Here is a 27565-nt window from a genome sequence, read left to right on the forward strand (position 1 = left end):
TCTCCCGGCAGAGTTGTGTGTCCAGCCTGATTCGTTGAGTCGTTGCCTCTGCTGGCAGTGCTGCAAGGTCAGGGTTGGTATCTGTACCTAGTCACAGTCGGTGAAACCCAAGAGTGTGCAGCTTTTTAATTCAGTCATTTATTCACAGACTGGCGTTTTCATCCATGGGGGAAGCTGTGACGGTGGAATGTAACTAAGTACATTTAGGACTGTACTTAGGGAGGAACAAATTTGAAGGGAGTTTACTAGAGCCTTCTCTTTTCATGCCACTTTCTACTTCTACATTTTACTTCTTCCACTACATTTGGAAGAAATATTGTACTTTTGACTCTTCTACATTAATCATCTTCAGTTACTTGACAAGAGTTTTGCACACAAAATACCATGTTTTATCATTAATGAAACTAGCCAGCAATATAACTGCCTACAAGTCCAGCTGAAATGACTAAACCATTAAACACTGTTTTAATCATTTCCAGTTTCTAGAATGTGAGGGTTTTTCTGCATTGAGTACATTTACTTTTATGACTTTAAGTAGCCTACATTTTCCTGATGATACATACCTTTACTTAAAGTGACTGTATGTGTCTTTTAAATGTGTCTGAAGCTCTGTCATTTTTCATATAATGATCTTACATAACCTGTAACAGCAAACAAGACTAATAGTGAAAAGAACGCCATATTTATATTGTTGTAAGTAAGGCATCTGCCCCGGTTGGATTTAGACGGCGCTACAGTAACACATTCTGATGGGTCACAGAATTCTTTGTTACACCGAAAAAATCCATTAGTGTCATTGCATCCTGCCAGGTAAAAGGAAGCAGAAGATTTCTTTGCATAGGCCTAATTGTATTTTTATGTTATTTTAGAAGTTATCTGCTGTAGATGTAGCTGAAACTGGGGCAGGGCCCTCACAGAAAAGAAGGAAATAAACGAAGAACACCTAAAAGCTAAAAGCGAAAGGGAAAGAAATGTCGATAACGTAAGTCAACTTCGGATGAGCTATCATAAAATGGAGACAATTACGGGATTAAAAATGATTCAAACTCACCCTGAATTGGCTTGTTTTGGCGGAACATACAGTATGTGCCTTCGAAAATTCAAAAGTAGGCACGCAACAGAAAACTCAGATTGGGCAGATAGTCTAGCTAGCTGTCTGGAGGAGCAGTTAACCATAGTCCCTCATAAGTCAACCGGTGGTTCAATGGCCGACACAAACAAAGCAGAAGGTGACGGACATCCGGCCGAACAGAGAGACATCCGGCGGAATTTTCCGGCGGTACCTGAACAATATGGGAAGTTAAACATAGATATAGACTAGTTTTAACCATGCAGGTTTTTTGCGGGGAGGATACCAGGTTAAAGCAACCAAGCACACAGCAAACAGCATTCTTTGTGAAGAAAAAGCAGCGCCTCAGAGGATCAGACTTACTGCCGTGACCGGGAGCTGCAGCTGCCACGGAGTGGCATTAATATCCTGATCGAGCCTCTCTATCCACCTGGGAGGAGGTTTGCCAGGGGTCCTGCCCTTTTTTAACCCTGGCACTCACGGGCCTGTCGCCACGACGACTGTTGTGTTAGCACGACTGTCGGCGCTGCCAAGAGGGACAAACGGAGAGACGGTGAAGACTCTGCTCGTATACCACGGGGCCTATAGGATTACCGGTAATGGGATTTCCCACTAATGGCTCCTTCTGACAGGTGGTGTCCCCGTTTAGCTCAATGGTTATGAAAACATCACGGAGGTTTAAAGCGGTCCTCGCTGGCCGGTCTCAGCACTGCAAAACATATCTTCATCTGACCAAGCCGTTTGGATCAGAAAGCCGGGCTCTAGTACTCAAGTCCTGCTATGTTTTTCTATGGTCTTGCAGTTGTCTAGGACTTGCTAGTATTTGGACTCGGACTTGTCTCGGTCTTGGCCACTGGTCTTGCTAAATATGGCTTTTGGTCTGGACCGAGTCCAGGTGTTTTTATTATGTTGATAATAATATTGGAGGGAAAGTGAAACCCAAAAGGATTGTCTTGATACTTCCATGCATTAGACCTTTTTTCTGTCCTGGACTCGGTCTTGACTTGGACTTAAACCTTTTTGGACTCTGTATTTAATATTATAATTATTTTATCTTTTTAGGTGTGACATTGTACGACCTGTCCAGGGACAGCAAATGTAAAATAGCCATGTTTGGCTAATTCTGGCACATTTTTGGTCTTGTCTTGGACTCAAACCTCTTTGGACTCGGTCTTGACTTGAACTCGACTAGTCCTGGTCTTGGACATGTCTTGGACTCGACTGGTCCTGGTCTTGGACTTGTCTTGGTCTCGACTAAGGGGGTCTTGACCACAGCCCTTTCAGAAAGTATTTTTTCTCTACAGCAAGCACAAAAACATCCGGCATACAGGTGTTACGTTGAAGTAAGAAAACAATTTCATCCACTGGCATGGTTGTATACAAGAAATATTTTTTTACTATCACATTTTATTAATAGCTATTTTGCAATGTTTATTTAGTTTGAGGATAAAATGAGTGCATACAACCAAATTCTTGCCAAATGGCTTAAAAAAGTTTTAAGCTTTAAATTTCTTATATGGAATGATGTTCCATGTTTGTCACTCAGTTATATTGAAAAGTGTATATCAACTTTAAACCTGTGTTCACAGGGATTGCTGAAAAACACTTCCAGCCAAATCTCATGGCCTTGTGTCACTGTCAAACCCGTCTTAGTCTCCCATGTCCAGACCTATCTCCACAGCGCTGGGAGGGAAGTCCGGCAACACCACAGATACATTCGATACACAAGAGACAAAAAAAAGGTCCGGGTTGTTTGCATTTCTTACAATCGTCTTGAGCGGCAATCCCTTGTCTTACTTTTCACCATTGTGGTTCTCTCTCCAAAGCATCTTCTTTATTTTTAACTCATACGTCCATGATTTCCACCCGCAGAGTAACGTCAGACAATCTGCTTCCTGTTTACACCGGCACACACATGCCCAGTGTGTGTGAATGGTCATGTGATGTGTATGGATGGAGATTAGTTCTGCCACTCATGCAGCTTAAAAATGAAAACGTCGTCGTGTAGATGTACAAGAATGAATGATTGCTGCAAACAGAGCGCTGTATCTTTCCTGAACGGGATAATCTCGGGGTTTAAAAATAACTTTGTGTAATTTCTCCTCAGTCTCTCTGACCGGATCAAAAAATCAACGGAGCAACCCTACCTATGTTATAGAAGTTAAAAACAGTAACATTTTTTTCAATTTTTGCCTCATTTTGGGTGGCACGAGTAAAAATTTGTCATCCTCAACATTTGTTATGTTCCGGTTTCCGAATAATAAAGACATTAGGAGAACAATTAGATACAAAACAGGATGTAAAGGGACAAAAATGTTGAAAAAAGTGATAAAAGCATCAGAACAAAAGCATAAAAAACATACAAATGACAAAAACGGTGACCGAAGCATAACAAACATAAAAAAGTGTGACAAATAAAGGTAAAAAAAAGAAACAAAAGCGTCAATAAAAGCGACAAACTGTCATGTTTTCCCAAATGATGTACGGAGTTTTAGCCATTCTCTTATCAAATGTTTAGAGAAAAAAGGGCATGTAGCTGTCGTAAACGGAGCCTCTAGGTTTGGGCTCCACCCCTGGGTTAAAAACCTCGCATCTGATGCTGGTTCCATCCGGTGGAGGGGGGGTGTCTGGCTAGTCCACACAAATTCAATAAAATACATACTGTCAAGCTTCCACTGATGCTAAGTCAGAGGGGAAATTAGGGACACAGAGGGTCTAATGCTAACGCTAGAGGCACGTCATAATGTAATGATGCTAATTAGGATGAAGCAGCTTGCTACCTTTCCTCCATAAGCCTGTGAAAGGAGGACAGCTTGGAACATGGCAGGGATCAGCGGCACCGGTTCACACACGGCAACATGAAGCAGTGTGTGCGCAGAGTGGAAAGTCATAGGAAAGTTTTGGCCCTTTATATTATCCAACTTCTTTGGAAATTACATTTTTAAAGGGTGGATAGGAATAAAAGCTGGAACTAAAAAATGCCTTTAAGTTCCTTCCGGCTTTAAGGTGGTGGTAATTACTTTTCACCCGAGAGGCATTTTCATGATTGTTTGCACTTCTCTGTTTTATTGAAGATAAAATAAAATAATAATGTCATTAAAACGCGGAACAATCCTCATTACAGGATATTTTACGAGATGCTGAAGAGTCTTCATCATCGCCACAGTTTCGCAAAGCATTACAGCAGCGTCAGGTACGCTACACACTCACACATCAATGTATCAGACTGTCGTAATGAGGCGCTGTGTGAAAAAACAAGGCGCCAGTCACCTCTTTTTGTGTTGTCAACGTTGTTAACGCAACTTTAATTTTTTTGGGGATCATTTTGGGGCATTTTAGGCCTTTATTAGGGAGACCGGGGATGGTTGTAACACTTTCTGACTCAGCTCTTATACCTTACAGAATTTTATGGGTAAGGCACTATTTTGACACAAAGTACCCTCATTTGTCTACTACGAATAGCCATGTTTTTAACTTTAACTATGTCACATAATTCATTATTTGATGTCAAATGCAAGGAGTGCCAGTGTTACAAACTTCCCCACGACCAGGGCATGTTGTAACACAACCTGGGGTAAGTTGTAACAGTAAGATTTAAGAATTAAAAACTGAGACTACAACAACAAAATATGCATCTACTGTATATAAGTTTACTGTGCATGTGTCAACACTAAAGCATCTTCCTGTGCTTCACTAAGAACACAAAGAACTCATCACTGATGGCTAAATGAAGACTAGTGTCAGTATGGAATAGATCCTAACATTAGAAGAGCTTTCTTAAAGAACATATTCTGATAATACCTATGAGTGTTACACATTGGAAACCTTCAAGAGGAGATCAGAAGTAGCTCATGATCCACGTAAAATTAAAGGAAGACGTTTGACAATTAGTAAAACAACAAACATTTTCCTCTGGTGTTCCAGTCATCCCCACCCCTGTCAGCCAATGTTTAGCCAGCTGTATTAAAATGTGGGTTTGATGATGAAACAACTCACATTTTACTAAGAATCTTCTCTCTTAGCTAACACAAGTTACCTAATTCAAACTTCAACAGTCTCAGTACCAATCAAAATATAGACTTGGTCCCAAAAATTACTTTTTTTCCTGAAAATTGATGTTTTGGCTGTTAAATCTGCACAATTCTTCTCACTGCCGAGCAAATTCACACGCAAGATCAGGGAGTGAGTGGAAGTTAAAGGGGAGAGCTAGCGGGGGGGGGAAACTACATGCAGCAAAGGGCCGCAGGTCGGAGTCAAACATGGAGTCGCTGCAACAAGGACTGTGCCTTTGAACATGGGGCGCATGCTGTACCAGGGGGGCTATCCAGGCGTCTCCAACTTTAATATTAGAGGTAAAGAGATTAGAGCTGTGCGCTCAGCGGAGAAAAGATTCTACTTTCAGCTTTTATAAGTGTTAGTCTGAGAGAAATGGTGAACATAGTAGAAGGGTGCATTCACACCAACAACAAAAAAAAGCAATCCGGTGATTTTGTGTGTTATGCAGCGGGGGAAAGGCCAATGTAGCACAAGTAGTCTATATTTCACAATTGATGTTTTCTGTCAGATTGTTTACATATCTCGACGTTTCCAACCACACTTGAAGGCCGCCTTTCCTGTAACTAACTAACTTTGTGAACCATATCAGACACAAACTTTATTTAAGGGAGAGTATTATTCATTTGCCTAAAGAGAGGTCTTTACATGTTTTGTTTACCAATCAACCTTTGTTTAACAAAAAAGTGTTGGAGGAAAATGGCCCCAACAGCTCATGTTTGCCTCCCAAATATTTAATTTAGCCATTAAACTGATAGACTTATGAATCTATTAATATGGATAGTCAACAGAATTGGCAGTCCGGTCATTTAAGTAGTGTTATTTTTTGTTTTGTTCTCTGCATGATTATTTTGAATGCTGAAAGTCCTCCAGAGAGTCCGGATGCCTCTCTGGGTTCTTCCCCTTGTGGCTGTGAGGTTTTCTGACCAGCAGAGAGCGGTATTATTCCAGTCTTCAGGCCCTCTCCGGCTCAGGAGCACAAAAAGCACTCTGATGTTCAGAGCCAGCAAAATGATCACAATTAGGTGAGCACCCAACAGATATTTGGCACATCTGACTCTCACATCTTCCAAAAAACAACACCTGGCACCTCTCACTTCACACATGTCCTTCCCCTCAGGTTTAGGACATATTGGCCGACGTGATCCTCAGGCCTGTGCTAGAAATTATAATTGGGGTGAAGAGGCTTGCATTCAGATGAGGTGGAAATGTTTTTTTTATTCCCCTCTCTCTTTTGACCGAAGCATTGCCTCCTGTAATTCTGAAATCTCTTCTTCTTCTTCTTCCACCAATTAGAAGTGGGCTTGCTGAGTGAGAGGGAGGAGAGGGGACGAGCCATCTCCATCAGCCTGGTAACCACTCAGGGGAGCTCATTAGAGTGTGGCGGTTGCGTTGGCACTACTTCTGACACAGCGTCGGCACCGTCGCCTGCACAGCCACTAAGAGAAAGAGCCAGAGCGAGAAAAAGCAAGAGCAGCTTCTTAGCTGCGTCTCCTGACAGCCTGTCACCACACCAAGGTGTCCAGATGTAAAATGTAACAACTGCTCTAAAAAGAAAACAGCGCTGCTGCAAGACATCGCGTGAAACGTCTTTCTTCGAGCGGTCTCCAGCATCTACTAATTAAAATGAGGTTTTTCGTTCAAAGAACGAAGCAGCTCAGGCTGATCACCCTCTCTGCGGTACACTGGGCTAGAGTGCTGTCAGTCTGACAATAGGGATTTCCATTGGATCAGAGTATCAGATTGCCTGTTCTGCCAATCTTCCCAGCCCTTGTCACATGACCGTCTAATGTTTCTGTGATGAAAGTCCAAAAGTCTGATACCATGGAACCAACATTTTTCAAAAAGTGGCAGACTCAGCCTGTAGTATAGAAAATGTGTATTGTATAAGGATATACAGAGCAATGTGTTTAAAATGAAAACAAACCAAGGGCACAAAGCTGTATCGCGCTTTCGATTTTAGTCTGTTGACAAATACTTTGCCAAAGAAATGGCACAAAACACCGTTACATCCGTTTACTTAGTAACAGATGTGATTTTAAATAAAATGTATTTAAGTAAAAGTAAAATTATAAGATTTTAAAAAGTACTTTTAAGAGTAAAGGTGTAAAAGTACACTAAAAAAACTGCCAAATTACAGTAATGTGAGTAATTGTAAGTTGTTACTTTCCCCCTCTGCTTGTGGCCAACCATATCTCAGACGACAGTGTGTTTCAGCAGCAGACGCTTCACACACAGCGGATTGATGTAATCACTCTGGAATTGATAAAGGAACAAAAAGAAACTCCCTCAGAAAATCACATCTGTACGCCCGGCAAAGATTCACACAGCGTTGAGCATCTGAGGCGGATCTTTGACAGTGAAATCTTCCTAATGACTGTGGTGTCAGGCTGGGACGCCTCCGCAGGGGGAGAAAACGAGCGCCCCGTTCTCTCTGCTACGCCGTGGCTTTTGTCAAAACATTTACTCACATGCTCTCTCATATGTGTGCTACCAGCCGGCTCTGGTCTGGATCCAGAGTTTAGCCCCTATCGCATAGCAACCCTCTTGCACTTTTACACCGGAGCTGGCCGGCATGGCGAGCACTGAAGTAGGGGGTACAAAGAGCTGCCGCGCCATGGGGTCTACTTTAAGAAGTGCCGTGGTGGATGACTACAGTAGGTGCTGCGTACGGTCCAGTGACTCACAGACGGCAGATGTTTGCGTGTGTGCACAGGCAGAGCAGGATTTAATGAGTGTTTGCTGTCTTGTGCGGACAGATGTTGGCCACGTCCTGCTTTCAGGCTGTTGAGTGCCACCTCATGGGCCAGACACCTTAAATCACTTGAAGGAAAGATCAGGTTTCTTACAACCTGGGTCTTACTCATCAGGTTAAATGCTAAGATTTGGTAAAATAAGATGTCATATGGAGTGACAAACACAAGCAGACGATCAAGCCTCAGGGGTTCCCAAACTGGGGGGCGCTGCCTAGAGGGGGGCTGGAGATATAACTGGGGGGGCTAAACTATAATTTGAAAAATGTCTTTGCATGCGAACAGAGAGCCCAAGCATGTCTTCACAGTGGGCTACCAGTGTCGTGCCAGATGATTGGCCAAGAACGGTCTCTCCTACATGCAAATGGTGAACATGCTAGAGGAACAGCCGGGCTCTCGGGCTCTCCAGCACGTTGTTTTGTTGTCTGCGGTTGTGCACATTTCTCCGGCCGTTCTGCACGCTGTTTAAGAGCAGTTACCTCAGCGGGCTGAGCCCGGCTCTTTCCTTCCCCCGCCCGGGCCACATTGCTTCCTGGATGTGTAACGGCCAGATGACGAAAGGGGACACGTCAAGTCTCTAGATGTGACGCGTCCTGATTGAACCGCGCTTGTAGTTAAGTAAGGTGTGAAAAAAATACTGGGAACCAAGCATCGACCCAAGTTTGTGAAAGGACTCCCAGGTGAACGCAAAGCAAGGGATGAAGCTACACCAAACACCACAACCACAAACGCACAGAGATCCCTGGACTTTCACTTAGATTTAGTGTTGCCGTGTTACCTTGGGCTTTGGCGAGTTAAGACGCAAATCTGCAGGCATTCCCAGAATTTGCTAGTATGTGATGAGAACACATGTGAGGCCCAAACACTACAAGGTTCCAAGATTTATGCTATTCCTTTAGCAAGTACTGTACGTAATTATGACAAAAAAAGGCCAAAGTCATAATAAATGAACATTTTCTTTTACGCTTTAACACTTGCCTGCCAGTTTTCTGCTGAGCCTTATGGCCGTCGTTCACACTTAACAAACAGAAGCAACCATAGCAGCTGGTGTTTACGACACATCTCACGCAGCACATGGCATCGTCTACCAGAGAAAACATTCATTGTGACTTTGTTAAAATGATAAACTCGTACAGTCAGACATTAGATCCTTCCATTGAATGCTGTGTCACACCAAATACACAATATAAGATGGCAACTTCACAAAGAATGTTTCTAAATTCTCAAGGTATTAGTCATCTAAAAACGTCTTTAGAATGTGCTGTCTGGTGGAAAATATCATGAAATGGCTCACTGACATTTGTGAGAAGTTTCTTGTCAAACAGTGAAAAACATTAAAGCTAAGAAAATAGTCAGGATTGTTTTGATGGAGAATAGTCTTTCTTCAAAGGGAACTCGTATTGATACACTCTGGGAGCTCATTTCTACCGAGCGACTCTTGTCGCTGTGACTCGATAGAGGGAATCAGAAGAAGAGCCTTCATCATAAATGAGAAATGCAACAATGTGACTGCGTTTATTTTCGCAGAATTGTTGTTTCCTCACCAGAAGACAAATAGAAAATAAGTGTAATGTCATATCAAATCTGGTTAAAAGTAATAATCATTACGTCCCTAAAAAGCGCCCATATTCTGCTCATTTTCAGGTTCATAATTGTATTTTGAGGTTGCATCTGAATAGGTTTTCATGGTTTCATTTTTTTTTTTAAACGCCACATTTTTGTTGTACTGCAAATTGCTGCAGATCCTGTTTTCACCCCGTGTGTTTGGGTCTCTGTTTAAGCTCAAGAGTGAGACATCTCGCTTCTTTACTATCTGGGGATGTGTTAAGAGTCGCACACACCAAATCCCAGAAAAAAGTGTTTTTTTCATAATATGAGCACATTAATTCTAATTAATAATGAGTTAACACAAATTCCTTTAAACGCCACTAATTCTTTTGATGCGCACATATTATCAAGTAATGTTACACTCAGGTCAGTGTACCTGTCTGTCATTGTTTTGGACTGTTGCAATAATAATAAAGATTTGCCTAAAGCAAGCATATGTGTCCACTCCCCTGTTGATAAGAGCATTAAAAAAGCTTTTAAAAGTACATTTAAAACAGATAAAAGATGTGCAATTAACTGCAAGTTACTTATGGACAATCATGCAATTAATCACAATTAGGCTATGTTCAAACTTGGCGATGTTTTTGACAAGAAAAAGTTGACTAGGGCACTTTTGTGGTAAAAAGAATAAAATATATATTAAATATAATTTCAGTTGTGAGGATAATCGATGCATTTCTAATGAGCCTTGCCTCTCCAGTTTTGTGAAATACTCACAATCCATCAGATACCTCTGTGGGGTTAAATTGAGACAAGAAAAGAAAAGCTCTCACAAAATGTCAACTTTACAGATCTCCAGCCCAATTATCTACGCCTGGATCAATTCGCTCTTCAATCAAATATCTGCATAAAGGCCGGCTCTGCCAGTCGCTCATATCCAAACCACGCCCAAGCCTACTCACTAATATTAAAAGCTAATAAGATGTTAAAAGGCTTTTCATTAGGGCCATAAAAAGACAGATTGGTGTGTGGGGACCACTGACTGTGCAGCGGCACTGCCCAGTAATTACTGGTGTTGCACCACCTGCCCCCCAAACACCATCTCATCCTACTGGTCATAAAACACGCTTCCACACAGCTGTGTACATCACATACTGGCTCATAAACCTTCTTTGTCAGTATCTAGACATTATTGAAGCGAAATAAGTAATTTGGTGTGGGGCAATCACTCATTGGCCCCTTCTTTAGGCAGATTGTGGATGCTTCCTGTGTTCTAACAAAGGTGGGATACAAATTTGTAAGAATGATTATGGGAGTAGAACTGCAACTGACGATTACTTTCAAATGTCGAATATTTTCACAATTAGTTGTTTGATCTATAAAATGTCAGAGAATTGTAAAAAATGTCAATCAGGTTTTTCTATTATATATGTTTTGAGCCAGTCAAAAGTTTGAGCACACTTTTGTGAATGGGAAAGCGTGTCCAAACTTTTGACTGGTACTGTATTTGAAAATGCCCTTAGACCTCAGAGGGTTATTAATATATTCATAAAAAGCCATATCACCCAGCCAATGTTGCTTCTTGCTTTTAATCTTGAACACAGCACTGCCTCCCACCCCACTAAGTGTGATGAACACATGAAACCAGAAAGGGTTTTCTATAAATATATTATATAAAATCCACAACAATTTATTAACTGAACATGGTGACTGCCATATTTGCCATCATCTGCAAAGCCTCTACAATCATTTATTCCTCGGCTATGGAGAGTAATGTACAATGTATGAGTGAGCATGGCCCGTTAAAGCTATGATTAGTGGTGGTGTTGTGTGTACTGGAGGACTGCAGTCTGGATGAGAAGAGGGCAATGACGGCAGGGTGCAAATATATAATAACTAACAAAACACACACACACACACACACACACACAGAAACACACACACAAAAGCCTCCCCTGCCAACGCCATCCTCCCTCTTCCCTCCTCCCTCCCGTCCTCTCAATCTCCTCTGCATTAATTATGACATTGGTAATAAAGGAAAGTGTTTAACGGTGAGGAATTGCAAATGAGCAAGAATTGATTGGGCCTTCTCCCGTAACAAATTGGTTGCAGACTGCAGCCACGAATAATAATAAAAGAAGAAGGAAGGCAAGGGAAACAGGAAGAGAATTAAAGTTGGGGAGAGGGGTTAGAGGCTGGTCCCAGAACAGAGGAAGGTGGGGCAGTGGGAGGAGAACAGGAAAATAATAGGCCAAAGGGGGTAACAACTTGTGGCAAGTTGGTTGTAATTTGCAACAATCACTGAATAAAGAACTATACTTACTGTGCTGATATCTCATCAAAGTGTTTTTTCATAACAATAAAGAAATATTACACGCAAGGGTTTGATTTAATGTCATTATTAGCACGACAGTGAACACTGAAGTGTCAATAATATGACTTTGCATAAACCCTCGAATGTAATATTGCAATCAATAAAGGCATGTGAATGATGAAATACATCATCACATCTCACCACATGTCATTTAGCTGACGTTTTTATCCAAAGCAACTTACAATTGGTTTATATATCAAAGGTTGCACGCCTCTGGAGCAACTAGGCGTTAAGTGTCTTGCTCAGGGACAAATTGGTTGATGTATCGCAGTGGGAATCAAACCCGGGTCTCCCACATCAAAGTGTGTAATATCCAACGCGCCATCACCACAAAAATAAATGAAGAATTAAGAGGATATGAAACAACTCAGGCTTTCTCTGTAGCTAACAGACTGTGGAGTTATGTCTGGCAATGTACTAAAAACTAACAAAAAGGGCATGACGTTAGAGCAGTAATGTGTGGAGTAATATCCTACATATTGGTGAATCCAACCCATTCTCACCCCCATTTCGTGAAATACCGACGCTTGGTCAGTGAGGTTCCTGACCTGTTCTTGGCCCGCGTGTCACTGAAAGGCACAACGCACAATGTTTTCCTAATCGTGAACACAAACTGTCCCATTCTCGTGCTGCATGTCAGTTAAACGTTCCTACCGTCAAAAAGTGACGCAAAGAGTACCGACCCAGAGCATATAGTGACGCCAAGAGTCCCGACCAAGTTATCTAGATATCGATCTATCTATGCAACACTAAAGGAGACTTTTTGCGTCAACAAAAAACCCCGAAGAAATCCTGCCAAGCATTGCTTTTTGATACAATGGGAGTGAAAATGTGTTGGTGCATCTCACTGCGTTCTGGGAGTGTTTCCACCTTTAGAGGGGTGACGGACTTGGGGTGGTTAGGGGATTGAGGACCCAAGGCCCTCATGTGAGGAGGGCCCAGAAGAAAGAATGATGAAAGATGCCAGAATGAATAGCTGTGGATGTGGGGAGGGGTTCATGGACAATGCCTTTCTACAGGGGCCAGAATGTTGTGCTACGCCCCTGTTTACAACTATCCACTATCCATCACTCAGATCAGATTCCACTACCAGGTGGAAACGGAATAATTGAGTCCCTATGCCAGCAGCCTTATCAACCTTTGATTTCAAAATCCAAAATCATCACCAACAACATGCCTGCTATAGTTGCCTGAACAGTAATATCCATCTACTGGCTATATTACTGGCTGATACAATTTAATAGTGAAAACTAAAATCCTGAATAAATGCTGCGAGTGATAGATATTTTCCCAGAATGCTAGGCCAAAGAGTGTGGGCGAGTAGCAGGAGGAGTTCCAGGAACCATTAGCCCCCCACTGATTAGCTAAGGGGCTGCACATTAGAAACAACATTATTGCGATATGAACTGAGCTAGTCTTGGAGTGAACAGCTGGCAAACATTTATCAGGTATTTTCCTCATGTTTTACATGAACAAGCTCCCACATTAGAGTAAAACAATATGTTCTGTAAATTCATTTTTGTTCAGTGTTTGGTAAACATGTACTGACTTCAACGTATTTTCTTTGGATCAAAATGCCAAAATCTTTTGGAAGCAGTACATACAACCATACATTCTTGGAGAAGATCGGCATTAAAAAGCTATATTTTAAAGACTAAACTGAAGACAGAGTCTTTAAATTATAAAAAGATCATCTTGCGTTTCACTCCCTAACCCCTCCGGTTCACTTGCCTATCGTTCAGGGCAATGACTGAGTCGACGAAGGATGTTTTTAGGAATAATATGTGAGAAGCCAGATGTTGACGGCAGGGCATTCTCTGTTCCAATGATTAAAAAGCTCATTCCCACTGCATTTCAGTGGAAATCCACACATGCGTTTTGGGTTAGTGATGCACACACAGCCACAATCTGGCGAGTGCTACCTCCAGCTGTTAGGTGGAACTTAGCAATCCTTTTTGAGTTTAAAAGGTGGAGGTGGAACTCTTTCCGTGGAGAAAATAATGGTCATTCTGATGCCATACTGGGAGAAGCACTTTGGAAGCAAGAGGTCATGGTGAAAGTGGGCAATAGCTTAGATTTTAAGTGGTTGCAGGATAGTGTGAAAGCACCGCTGTGTCACTAATCCGTCAGAGTGCCATTAGCAAATGGCACATTGCTGTTATCAAAGTCAGGGTTAAGGCAGGGCCTGGATCTCATTTGCTTTATTTGATAGTTCCTCGGTCCACGGTTGAACCCAAATTTGTTCTGGCCCTACTTCATGAAGGCCAACTCAAAGAAGTTATTCCAACCCTGAAGAGCAAGGAACGAGGAGCGAGGATTGATGAGGGATTTTAGAGGAGCTATGAGTGAGGATGCGACAGAGCTGGCTTCCCGGCAGCCGTGCAGCTCAAAGCCATTTCTAACTCCGCCCATACAGCCGATGAGTTCACGACAAAAGGAAATCTCATCACAATAAAAATGTATTGTTTCCCAGGGGAGGAATTTGTTCACTCTGTTGTTAGAACACAATACACACAGGTCTGGGGGCTTCTGCACTGGCACCCTGAACAGCTGGGGATTGAGTGCCTTGCCCAAGAGGTAAACTGGCACCTCTCCAGTTACCAGTCCACACGTTGTACTTTGGTCCATATCAGGGACTTGAACCTGCTACCCTCCAGTTCCTAAATCAGTTCCCCACGGGCTGAGCTACTGCTCAGGCCATGAAATGACAAACACATTATTTCCTTCTTTTGTCACATAATATCCCCCCTCTCTCTCCTGCTTCCTCAGTGCGACAGACTTAGATGAAGGGAAAGGAAGCAAGTGAAGTAAACAGAGATGCAATTAAAGGACACTGAGATCCCGTCATGGTGGAGTCAGGGTTTCCACGGCTCTGCCAGTTACCAATGAACTACTGACAGCTCGGGGGTCAGAGCACATAGCTGGCTAAGCCAAAGTGATCCACGCTCAGGGCCGCTGTGGCCATTAATGTTGGATGAGCTCGGCCTCACTGAAATGCATAAAAGATGAAGGAGGAGCCCAAGTAGCGGCTGTGTCCCTGCCCGCCCCAGCCACTGTCCAGTCATTAATTACCAAGCTAGGACCAGCCAATTATAGCACCTGACAGTGATTCAAAAGCGCAGCAGTGGCCTGAGCTACAATGACATCTAAGTTATTATGGTGACACTTCTTTTTTGTTGTGGCAATTTGTGTCTTGGGGCTGCGAGTATTTTAACTGTTGCTAAATCTGTCCAATCTTTCTGTGGTTTGGTCTGTAAAATTTCAGAAATCAAACTTCAAACTTGGATCACTTCAAACAAGGGTTGATCAAATTCTGATATTGAAGCAAGTCATTTTGCAGGGGTTGTGATGCTCAAAACGATCTATCCACAGGTTGATAAGGTAAAACTTGAATTGATTTTTTGCTGGCCCACTGATGCGGCTGCCCACTGGGATCTTTCATGGCATGCCAGAAGGCCAAGACACCACCGCATTGCATAATTCTGAAGGTAGCCTTTTAAATCTGAGATGGGTGATTAAATTAATTGCGGTTGCTATTGACATTAGATTGGCTTTTTAATAATGGCGATTTCTGCAGGATGTCCCGATTCGCCGAAGTGACGATTTTCTCTGACCAATGTGTGGTTCGCAGTGTTTAAACTCCACTTTTTAGTATTGTCCCAGCTCATTTTGAATCTCAGTCGATGCAGTGCCAAAACAAAATACCAAGCATAGGCATGGGCCGGTCACCAGTTTCAAGGTATACCGCAGTTTGAAAAGTCAAGGTTTCAAAACCACTAAAAGTTTCTGTCATACCGTTACATTTTAGCGGTCAAGGACAGAAAGTGTAGTAATCCGTAATCCGTCTTGTCCGATGCTCTCGTGCATCCTCGCTCATAGCTCCTCTGAGATGCCTGCTCGATTGTTGCTCCTCTGAGTTTGAATAAGTGCGTTGAGTTGGTTTTCATCCGTCTCATTGCCAGTGTGCAGTGTAATTTCTAAAAACAAACATTTTAAAGCTGTAATTGGAATACCGTAATACCGTGAAACTGTGATATTTATCATATTGTCAGAATTGTTTACCCCATGCCATTCAGTGGAAATTCAACACAGCAATGCTGAAATATTATAACAGCTGATTACAACACTGTTATACAGTCAAACAACAAGCAACATTAAAGCACTTCCTTCTGCAAGGGTTGTGGTTAATCTTGGTAGGGATGCAACTAAGAACATTGTTCATTGAACATTGAACAATTCGTTATTGATCATTTTCTCAATTAATCAATAGTTGTTTGGTCGATGAAGTGTCAGGCAATAGTCATCATTTATTTCCAAAGGTCAAGACAATGTCCTCAAATATCTTGTTTTGTCCACAACTCAAAGATATTCACAGAGAAGTGAGAACTAGAAAATATTCCCATTTAAGAATCAGAGAATTTTGACTCAAACGGATAAATAGGTTGTCAAAATATTTGGTAATGTTTGGCAATTTAATACTTCAAAACTCAGCGATTAAACAATCTACCTCTTGGAGTTCAAATTCTCCAAAAATAATGGAATTTTCAAGGTAGACGAAGCATAAAATACGAACAAAAAGACTGACAGATCTCTTAGAGCAGATCATCCAGTAGCCTGACCTGCTGTGTACGTCACTGCAGAGTAACATAGTCAAGGTAAATCAGCTTCTACATAACAAGACCAGCTCTGACATCCCTAACCCGGATCAAAAGAATTCCTCACATACTAAAGACCAACAGTGTGAAATTGCTGAAGAGTTGCAGCTGAAATGACGTGACCATGTAACCAATTGAACACAGATTTGCCAACACAGAACAGGAGAGAACACAACGTGCCGTTATCTCAGCAAGTACAACCAGTTAATCAAATGATTTCTGAGTTTGAGCCAGTAAAGGTCTAATAATATGTGTTAAGGCTGGGAGGATTTCAATTTTTTCACAATATATGGGTGCCAAATCTTTTTATATTGCAATTCTAGAGACAAAACCAAAAGTTGAATAATACACGTCCAGATAGAATAAATCAAGACATTTTCTAAAAATCATGTCAGCCTAACATTTATTTAATTCGTAAAAAAAGTACATAACATGGCTTTTCCTGCAGTTTCTGCTTTGAGTCCGTTTTGCTGAAAATGAATATGCACGGTGGTATTGTATAAAAACACAACATATAGCTGATACATTGATTAGAAAAAATGTCATTCTGGGGCAAAGAATCAATTTTAAAAATCATTGCAGAAAAAAAATCATGATGCGTTTGTGAATCGTTTTCTTTCTCCCACCTAATATCTATCCAGATGGCCATCAGACCCACACTCACCATACTTCTTCAACTTTCCCCTCGCTGCTCTCTTTCTCTGGGTGGTGTTAAACAGCCTCTCCGCCTTCTGTGTGAGTCCCTCAGGTGTGCTACAGCAAAGCAGGAGAGCAGTAGGCAGGGAGGTGCTGTTGCCGACAGCTTAATAGCCTCTAGCCCTCTTGTTGTCCTCGGGTCAAATTTGACCCCTTTAAAAAATGCCTCTCTAAAATATGGGTTTCTTTTTAACCAAATTACCACAAAAAATGGATTGGAATCCATTGAACGCCCTTTGCAAATATAATCGATCACTTTCATTCCTGACTAAACTCATCTGTACATGCCTCTGATCTTAACTATTAGTCAAAATAATTCATAATTTCTACTGTTTTTAACTCAAATATTAGGTACAATTCTATATAAATGAGGGTTATTGACCATGAAATCCAAAAAGTACTGTAAAACTATTGGTAATAATGTGGTGTTAGTGAAAACTTAAAAAAATGTCTGAAAAAGGGACAAAAATGTCACATTTTTGTCAGTTTTTGACTCGGGAGGACAACTAGAAATGTCCTTTCCTTTCCTTTACATAAATAAAGACATTTGTACCATAAATTGATCCAGAAAAGGCACAAATTCTTGCCAAAATGCAGGAAATGACGTTGATATGCTCAACATTTGTATATTTGCTCAAACGTGGAGATCCCAATCCCCCCAATGTTGAACACAAAGTTACACCCTTGTTTACCCTTAAAGTGCAGCCTAGCTGGAAGGCCAGGTCAGCCTTACCTCACATTACTCAAAGTATCCAGGAGTATTTCTGGCCGACAGCTGTGATCTGTTGTGTTTGCGTGCCTGCCAGGAAGAATAGTCGTCGAGACACCAGATGATTTGTTGTCGGGTTCAGCCGAGATACTGTACTGTACGTCCTCTCGTCCCGGAGCACAGGAGGCAGACACACAGACACAGAGGTCACTTTAAACTGGAGTCTCTGAGTTGAATAAATAATACCTAGGGCTCTTTTGGGTTTCTATAGAAATGGCCTGATCAGGTTCCCTGGCCTCTTATGTTTCGCTGGCACACCTTTTTAAAGGGCCTGCGTGCACACAGCACAAACAAATAGAGTCTTCTAAGAGCTCAAACAGAGCCAGGGCCAGCCAGGCTCTGAGATCATTTAACACAAAACAGCTCCAGATAAGCTAGGTTAAAAATTCCATACAGATAGCAAATAGTGGGTGAAAACCACATGCACACACGCATGGGAGAGGATGAGAGTTGAGGTATGTCTTCAGGAATGTACTGCACTCAGACAACGCTGCCGTCTTGTCTCGCGCAGAGACTCAACCATAACACTGAAAAGCCTTCCCTACGTAAAGCTGGCAGAGAACCGTGGTCATAGCTACTTCCTGGCGCTGCCTATGAGTGATGGGGTCCAACGGGAACAAGACTAAAACAATTTTAGTTAAACGTTTGTCTTTAATTCACAATTAATCACATTTTAATCACTTCTAAATGTACTGTACTTTAAAAGGGATACTTTTTGCATTTTGTATGCTATTTTAAAATGGTTGCAGACAAATATGTTTGGTTCATGCAAATGTTTATTACTTTTGCAACAATCCAGAACCATGAAGAATCATCTCAAATGTACTGTATGCTCATAAGGTATATGCTGAACCATAATATGGCAAACTCAAGCCCATCAAGCATAAAGATCGGAACACATGACATGTTATCCAGATCTCCTGATCACGTGATGCCAACCGGCTACGAGCTCCAAGACACCGAGCGGCAGTGGGTAATTGTTTACGCCGCCACGGACCTCCATTGTATCAGCTGTAGTCGGTGGTTCAGTTACCTGAAAATGGGTGACTTTAAGAAGGGTTACAAAGCACCGCGAGCTGCCGGTTGTTTCGGCAGACCTTACAGTTCCATTTGGTCCAAAAAATACGACTGCTATGTCGCAAGAAAAGTTAAGATCTGGCACCAAGTTGACTAAGATTAGGAAAAATATTGTGGTTTGGATTAAAACCCTCCTAAGGAACATGCATTTCCTGAGTAAAGGCTTTAGTTTTGTCCGGGAAGCAAACTGCGCTCTCTGGCTTCCTGTGTGTTAACGTCCACCCATCCTCTCCGCCTTATACAGCGGCCGTCAATGTGGTCCATACAGCAAAAAAAACATGTAATGTTTACGAATTACAGTGCTTAACTTTTCGTAGCTTTTTGAACAAATGGTTCATGAGAACAGGCTATATCCAGCGTGGTGTGATTTTGGCGGGGGGGCTATGCAGAGCCTATGCATATGCTTGAAAAATATTGCAACTCTATTCACTAGAAATCAACAGTACCTGAAAATAATAACAGTCTTTTCTCTAACTTTTTGTGCGTGAGGATTTTGATTATTAGCCATAATGTCTCAAATATCCAAGGTAAACTGACTACGAGCTAAAAGGTTGTGAAATGAAGTGAATTCCTCTGCTCTTGTAGAAGTCACAATGAAATCCACGTATCCACATAATCACAAATGAAATCAACTTTGTTTTAACCCTTGTGTTGTCTTCCCATCAACCATGACGCTTTTATTGCTTTTGTTGACATTTTTTGTCACTTTTTCAATGTTGTGGATGCTTTTTTCAAAGTTATTTGATATTTCTAATGCTGACATGCTTATTTCGAAGGCCAATTTTCTGTAATAAAAAAACTAAAAACGGGTCAAATTTGACCCAAGGACAAGATGAAAAAGAAAAACATCTTTTATTGGCGGTGTAATGTAGAAGCACTACACTAGCCAGAATCTTAAGACTAACAGCAACATCTCTGATTGGTGAAGCTCGATGTTACCATGGAAATGATTACCACAACGGGAAACCTGCGAGCTGCTATCTTTGAAGTCTATGGTCATTTCTGCACACTGACTTGTACATTTTTACCTTTTCACCCGTTTTCAATATCTTCTTTTGCGACGAATCAAATGTTTCATGATTCATCTTGTAGCTGGTCGGCTTGGTTTCAGGCTTCAAACGCTAAGCATTTTCAAAAAGGTCAATTGGGCAATTGATTAAATGGAGAACATCCCTCTCGGAACCGGAGCCGTTCAATAAGTGGGCGGTGACTGTTGATCTCTGTTAATGCTCTAACTACTTCTGCTGTGTGGGACAGTGGCACTAAACTGTGACACTAATCTGTAAGTATGAACAGGGATAATGTAAGATGTAGCTATTTAAAAATAACACATTTGACCCCAGCCTCTAGTTCATGTGTAGGCTACATGTGTGAGTGACTATGTGGTCATTTTTAGCAGAGAAGACAGAAGGGACTCCAAGCCAAGAGGAAAAACTATGTAACTGTGGCATTCATGAGAAATCTGCAGATTTGGAAAATGTCTGATGGCTTACATGAGACATTACGAGTGTGCTGTACGAGATCAGGATCAGTAATTCAATAAAATGACTGGACTGACTGAGAGGGAAAAACATTTCTGTATTAAAGCATGAACTCCAAGCTGTGGCTGGAGACCTACGGAGACTAAAATTATAGACCATAGGAGTTTATGAATGGTGACTGGCTACTGCTGACTCAGGCTGTTTTAGCCACAATGGCCACTAATTTGAGCCTTTCTGTGGTGAAATCACTGTGTGGAACCATTAATGCTTTAACCCATCCTCTACAGCCTCTCTTGTGGCCGGTTTCAACTGGTACACTGGTCTCAAAAGCACGGGTAACAGTTTGCCGTTGAACACCACAGAGAAATAACAAATGTTGTAAGCAACAGTAAATCATTTTCCATCCGGTCTTCTACTGTAGCATTATAATCTCCTATATGGATTAAAGTGGAAAAGATGAATGGATTAATCCAAATTAATTCATCTGCAACTAGTTGATGTAAAGTAAATACTCGACTAATTGAGATTTTTCTTGCAAACTAGAGAATAATCATACTTCTTCAGGACACCAGCAATGATTCTAATAAAAGTAATAAGTATTTGGTTCATCTGGACGCAACTGGTAGACGTTTGCAAAGCCGAAAAACGAAAACCGAAATGTATTCAATTTATGAGAATATTATATAGAGAAAAGTTTCACATCGTCAGATTTTGGAAAGCTGGACCGGTCAGATGTTTTGCAGTGTTGCTCAACAAATACCTTGACCCAGTGGCTCGTAGGCGCTTTACAACTCTCCACCAGTTGTGACCAGTTCAACCAAATACTTATTTCTTTTCTTGTTTCTATTAGAATCATTTTTAGTGTCCTGAAGAAGTATGATTATTCCGTAATTTGCAAGAAAAAAATGTCAATATGTTGAGAATTTACTCAATTAATTTCTCTTTTTGGTCTGTGTACAAATGTAGATCAGTGGTTTCCAAACGCCCAAGATGACATCCTCAAATCTCGTTTTAAATCCAATAATTGAAATAGTTTCTTAATTGATTAACCTTTGCAGCAACAAAACAAGCAGTCTGAAGTCTCTGAGAAGTTGTGATAGGCCTTTGTCACTATTCTCTGATTAATTCAAAAGTACCCGTCAGACGTTGCAGCTTCAATAAAAACTGAAACAATTTCTCAGGTTTGATCTTGACCAATAAGATGATGGTCTGTATAACAGCAGCTATCAACTGAGCAAAACACATTTCACAAGTTTTATTAAGTCAAAAACTTACATTTCTTCCTCTGATAGCAAACAACGAAGCCTCATGTTTTAAACCAGACTTATTTTGCATGTATTCCAGCTACAGGTGTCCAAATAAATTAAAAACCCAAAGTACTCCCCTGGCACACAGATCAGCATGAGCCTGATGGCTTTCCCAGCAGTAAACCATCCTACTTCGGAGCTCTGTAACAGGATCCCCTTACCTTATTGTCCGAACTGAAATGCAGTACTTCCACATTAGATTCCACATGTCCCTGACATCATCAGGCTGAAAAACTTTAAATCTGGACTGGTTACGTTCTCTTAAGAGAGGCAGAGAGGTAAAAAAAAAAAAGACCCAAATGTTTTAAGGCAACTGGTGACTGAAAACAGACTGCATGAGAGAGGAGCAGCAGTCCTCCTAGCATCTACCCATGCCACTCCTCCCATGTCTCTTCACTTGAACACAAAACATGTACAAGTCTTTCCTTGCTCCTGAGAAAAAATAACTTCCCTCCTGGGGGTTGGGTTACTTTAGTCACTGCTCCTTTTCACTTCCCCTTTTCACTTCCATGGGTATACATTTGATCTAACGGATACAAATAATACATAAAACAGTGTACTTGTATAGGATAAGGGGAAGTTGTGGGGGAACTTCAGTAAGTAGGCTGCCAAAGCTGTTTCATTCACTTTAAACATCGGATGAAGTGATTATTTTCTCAAGAGATGATGCTGAACTGAGAACTGAGGCTACAAGCAATCAAGCTAACTTGCCATCCAGTTAGTAAATTTAGTAAAACTAGTGAAATGTAACACCTTAATGTTTCATTCACACACTCTTATCACATCGTAGAAAAGCATAACACTCTTGATAGATGAGTGACAACTTTGTTATGCTCATTTTCAATAACCAGTGTGTAGCATAAAAGCACAGTGGGTGGAGTTAGCAAGCTAGGTAGCTAGCAAGCTACCTATCCTACAAGCTACCAAACAAGCTAAGTACCGTTATACCTGCTAACATAGCAGACTCTCGGAAAAACACGTACTTTTTTTGCCATGACTAATTCATTATCACATAAGAAAAAACGAGCACTTCATCCGATGTTTGAAGTGAATAAAATAGCCTCGCCAGCCTGCTTACTGAAGCAATTCAATCACCCGTTTGAGTGCCACAGGACTTCTGCGTAGGCTACTGCTAACAAAGCCAAGCAGTGGACCAAACCACTGACATGCAATACACAATCTGGTTTTAATGATATTTTTACAACCCTCCGATTTCCACTTATTTTCGCTTCTTTTACTCAGCCTTTGTCAAAGTAGACACTGTTCTCGGTTGAGAAGAGACCAGATACACATCCAGCATCCAAGTAAGCACATCTGCTAAGAGGACCAGACAGGGAGTAAAATCCCTCTGTGCTTCAGTGAGTAGCGCTAGCGCATGTTCGCATTCCACCAGTCGGCTGCAGCCCCAAACTCAGCAGCCTATCACTTACAGTGGCTGTTATAGTGGACCATATCAAATGGCGGGGCCATGTTGGGGCCACATGCAATTTTAGGGGTACCAAATATAAGCAAGTGGTGTAGGCTACCACTGACCCTCCATAGGTTTGGTTAAAAAAAAAAAAAGATAATTGAATACTCCTTCAGTCATAGTTAACCTATCGTTAATTTATCACTGCACAATATTAATATCCCGTCTTTGGGGATAAACGTGGGGTTAAAAATATGGGAAAATATTTGCCACAGTTTAGTTTATTTATATTTGTTTTATACCTGGGGAAATAGTTTTAGTTTTTCTTGAAGGTTTTAGTTTTTTATTTAGTTAACAAATAGTGTAACACTGGGGCCAGGTCTCACCTTTTATTCACAAACTCTCAATAAGTTGTATCTGACCTAGCGGGTGGGAAACACACTGCTGCTGACTGGGCGTAGCGGGTTTTGGATAGTAGGGGATTGTATTGTGTTGTTTTGGCAAAGGTATCGTCTCTGATTTCTTTATTCAATTTTATTCTGATTTACAAGGTCCCAATTAGATTTGTGATTCAATTCAATAATAATTTTATTAGGTATAATTCCAGGTGCAAAACCTATTTTTTTGTGAAAATGAAAGAGATTCTACAATTGTTAAAGGTTCCATTCAACCTAGTGCTAGTGGTGGATGGTAACTAAGTACTTTCTACTCAAGTGCTGTACTTAAGTACAAATTTGAAGGTACTAGTAGATTACTTGAGTCTTTTTTTTTTCGTGCCAATTTCTACATCTACTCCACTATATTTCAGAGAGAAATATTGTACTTTTTACTCAACTACATTCATCTCCACACAGAACAAATGTAGTTTATAAGATTATTAATTATAAATTAAACTAGCCAACAATATAACAACCTACACGTGGAGCTAAAATGATTAGACCATTAAACACACAACTGTTTGGATCCTTTCCAGTTTTTCGAATGTGAGGATTTTTCTGCATCGAGTACTTTAATTACATTTTCCTGAGGACACTTGTATACTTTTTATATATATATATATATATATATATATATAATTATATATATTATAATATATTTAACATTTTCAATGCAGGACTTTTACTTATGACATCATTTTTCTACAGTGTGGTAATAGTACTTTTACTTAAGTAAAGGATCTGAATACTTATTCCAACACTGCCTGGCGCATTAATAAAGTATTGATGTTTACATTTAGTATTGACCCCAAAGCAGTTATATTAATGTACTTTTCATTTAACATGAACACACTACAGCAGTCATAATGTGCAACTCTAAACGCTACAGTCAGTAAGTATTGAGTGACATTTCTTTAATTCAGATATCTTGACCCCTTTTAAAATGGCCATGCCAGTTTTTCTGTATCACCAAAATATAGCCTAACTTTGGAGTTTTTCTAACCCCCTTTGCTGACAAGCTAGCATGGCATAGTTGGTACCAAAGGTCTTCTTCTTTCACATATTACAAACAGAGATTGATTCTGGATTTTCACAATCGATTTTGAATCATTCAGATGAAATCCGATTTAAATCTAAAATCATATTTTTTTATACCCAGCCCGATTGGATATGGTACTATGTCTTTGTTGTGTCATTTATCAGCTATTCCAAAACAAAGTGGAGCAGAATAAATCATCACAGGCAGAGAATTCAAGTCATTTTGCTGAAAGTAGAGTGGAATGTAGGGTAAAAGTTCAGTTAACTTGGGACACCTGAAATTTATGATTTGTGTGTGGGGGGAAAAGGAAAACATATGCATGCGAGTGAAGTAGGCTGTTGGAAGTGTTGGATGTGAACAGCTGTGTAGCCTGAAGATCCTCTGTCATAAAGTAAGTGAAAGGAGCACCATGATGCAGCAAAAGAAGTCTGATGGGGTGGACAGTCTTCATTAGCAGTCTGCTCTCTGTGTTCTGCCTCCAGATTCCTCGCAGCAACCACAGATGTATGCGTGGAGCCCCGGGCTGATTGGCCATAGTCCTAGTCTATATCAACAACGTTTCATTTCCGTGACTCTTCAGGTGCCGCTGAATATTCGGCCGTATGTTCCTCATTTTGATAAGATGTCTGTCACCTTCCACTTTCTTTGGGTTGCATTTTAAAATCCAGTGGATTTTTTAGCTCGAAGAGTCTGGGTCTGTCCGAGGTTTCTTCCTAAAGGGAGTTTTTCCTCGCCACCGTCACACTGTTGCTTGCTCTGGAGGAAACTACTAGAATTGTTGGGTCCTTGTAAATTATGGAGTGTGGTCTAGACCTTCTCTATCTGTAAAGTCTCTCGAGATAACTCTTGTTATGAACTGATACTATAAATAAAATTGAAAATTGAAAATTGAATTGGATTTATAAGGAGGGGTGGTGATGGGGCACTGGATATGACACATGCCTTTGGTGTGGTAGACCTGGGTTCGATTCCCACTGTGATACATTTACCAAGATGCAAGATGCAAGATACATAACCCCTGGTTGTTCCAGAGGTGTGTGACCTCTGGTATATATATCAATTGTTGTTGTCGCTTTGGATAAAAGCTTCAGCTAAATGACATTTAATGTAATGAAGACAATGGTTAACTGCAGCTCAAATCTCTACATGGTAAATCCAGACAGCTAGCTAGACTATCTATAAAAGATGAGTTTTGCGCAACTAAAACTACTTTTGAAGGTACAAATGTTCCACCCAAACTGGTTCCTTCCCGAGGCTATTTTGCAGAGGCACCGTATCTCCATCTGGCGCTTAGTGCCACCCAAGACGATTGTGATTGGTTTAAAGGAATGCCAATAAACCGGAGCACGTTTTTCTCCCATCCTGGAATGCTGTGTAGACTAGCCAAACTAGGCTTACACAACAAACATATGCACAACAATTTGTATGATAACTTACGTAATTATGGTGAACGCATACCTGACCGGTCACATGACAGTTAGGTTTAGCCTGTCTTTAAGTTCAATTTACCCCAGGAAAAGGTGAATGTGAGCCAGATACAGAGAACTGCGAGTGTAACCGTCACGCGGCAATAACAGGTTTAGGCACCAAACGCCTAGTTAAAATTAGGAAAAAGATTGAGGCTTTGGGTTAAAACACCGGCCCCCTCTAGTAGTACTCCCGAGACACGAACACCTGGATAAAAGTCTTGTGTGTTTTCCACTTCCACTTCCAACTTCCAGGACATTAACCGTGTTTTATAACCCAAAGCAGTCTTTGTGGTGCATACAGTAATAAATATGTGGAATACATACAAATTACAAGGATTACTTTTAGTTTTGTGGTCAATGTGCATGTCCATGTAAAAAAATAAGATACTGTTGGTTGTGTACTATTGTAAAACCACTGCATCCCCAGTCCTAAGTAATTGGGAGTAGTTTTCAGAAGTTCCGAACAAACATCAACTGCATGTAACGGATATGCTGACACACAGTAATGTAAATCCCCACAGTGATCACGTAAGACGTTTGCCTTTGTTATTTTAGACGTTCGAGAATAGGCAAGTATTTTTACTCCCTCTGTGGCCTTCCTCTGAGCAGCTGCTAAATATTTCTCTCTCTGTGTCTCTACTCCAGCGCCTGTCTTTCTCTCGTTTACCCCCACTCTCATGGTGGGGTTAGCTATTAGCATTCAGGAATACTACACTTGAGTCATGTGCTGGAAATATCTGAGAACTGACTTTTTGGACCTTTTGGACATTTTTGAAATCTGATTTTGGACCGCCATCTTTACATAGATGTGTTTCTTTTACATCCCGGTTTTCCTGATTGGTTTATCAAATAGTTTTTCCCATTTGGAAAGTTTTATGGCGTTTTTCCACTGCTGGTAACAGCTTGCCTCGGCTCGCCTCGGCCCGCCTCGGCTCGCCTCGGCCCATTATACTTCCGTTTTCCATTGCAGATTGACTAAAGCCTCAGCGTGGCTGGTCACTATAGCAACGCGCGATGACGTAATTTTCAGCGCGGGTCACAACAGCACGTCGGCTACTCGCCGCAGCCAGAAGAAATGTTTTGTTTCAAAAGAAGCTGAAGGAAGCAACAAAAATCACCGCTAAAAAAAACAGTAGTTTGGGAATACCGACGGAGTTCAGACGTCGACATGACTGTTGTTCGCCGACACAAAAGGGTAAGTTAAGTTTCCTGGTAACGTTAGCTAACATTAGCATGTGTTCAGCGTCGCAGTCAGTATTTACTATGCGCTATATAAAGTAGATGAACTTTAGCAACAATGATTACACACCAACATGTTTGCTGTGTACTGTTTGTGTTTCAGAGCATTCAGTTCTGCAAAACCGCCGCCGCAGACCGTCTGGTGTGTGACGTCCGACCGGTGAAATCTCTGGCTCTGACCTGCTGGTCTT

The 27565-nt window shown here is 41.1% G+C and overlaps 1 protein-coding gene and 1 long non-coding RNA gene across 8 annotated transcripts in view; both read right to left on the bottom strand.

The window, feature by feature from the left end:
* Nucleotides 1-27565, bottom strand: part of iqsec1b (IQ motif and Sec7 domain ArfGEF 1b) — a 139590-nt gene that overhangs the window by 52992 nt on the left and 59033 nt on the right. The window contains exon 1 of one of the 7 annotated variants that reach the window (XM_034868464.1): nucleotides 21944-22077. The exons of 5 other annotated variants lie outside the window; for them this stretch is intronic. In XM_034868464.1, the coding sequence (XP_034724355.1) occupies nucleotides 21944-21990 (47 nt within the window). In that variant the 5' untranslated portion in view covers nucleotides 21991-22077. Of the gene's footprint in view, nucleotides 1-1432; nucleotides 1623-21943; nucleotides 22078-27565 lie in introns of those variants that run through there. One more of the 7 variants, XM_034868465.1, reaches the window with a different exon arrangement.
* LOC117942861 overlaps nucleotides 22304-27565 on the bottom strand; it is a 10162-nt gene continuing 4900 nt past the window's right edge. The window contains exons 2-3 of the long non-coding RNA XR_004656242.1: nucleotides 26375-26380; nucleotides 22304-22437 (exon numbers count right to left, since the gene is read on the bottom strand). This is a non-coding gene — a long non-coding RNA (uncharacterized LOC117942861). The remainder of the gene's footprint in view (nucleotides 22438-26374; nucleotides 26381-27565) is intronic.

Source organism: Etheostoma cragini, chromosome 4, assembly GCF_013103735.1.
Source record: "Etheostoma cragini isolate CJK2018 chromosome 4, CSU_Ecrag_1.0, whole genome shotgun sequence".
Lineage (NCBI taxonomy): Eukaryota > Metazoa > Chordata > Actinopteri > Perciformes > Percidae > Etheostoma > Etheostoma cragini.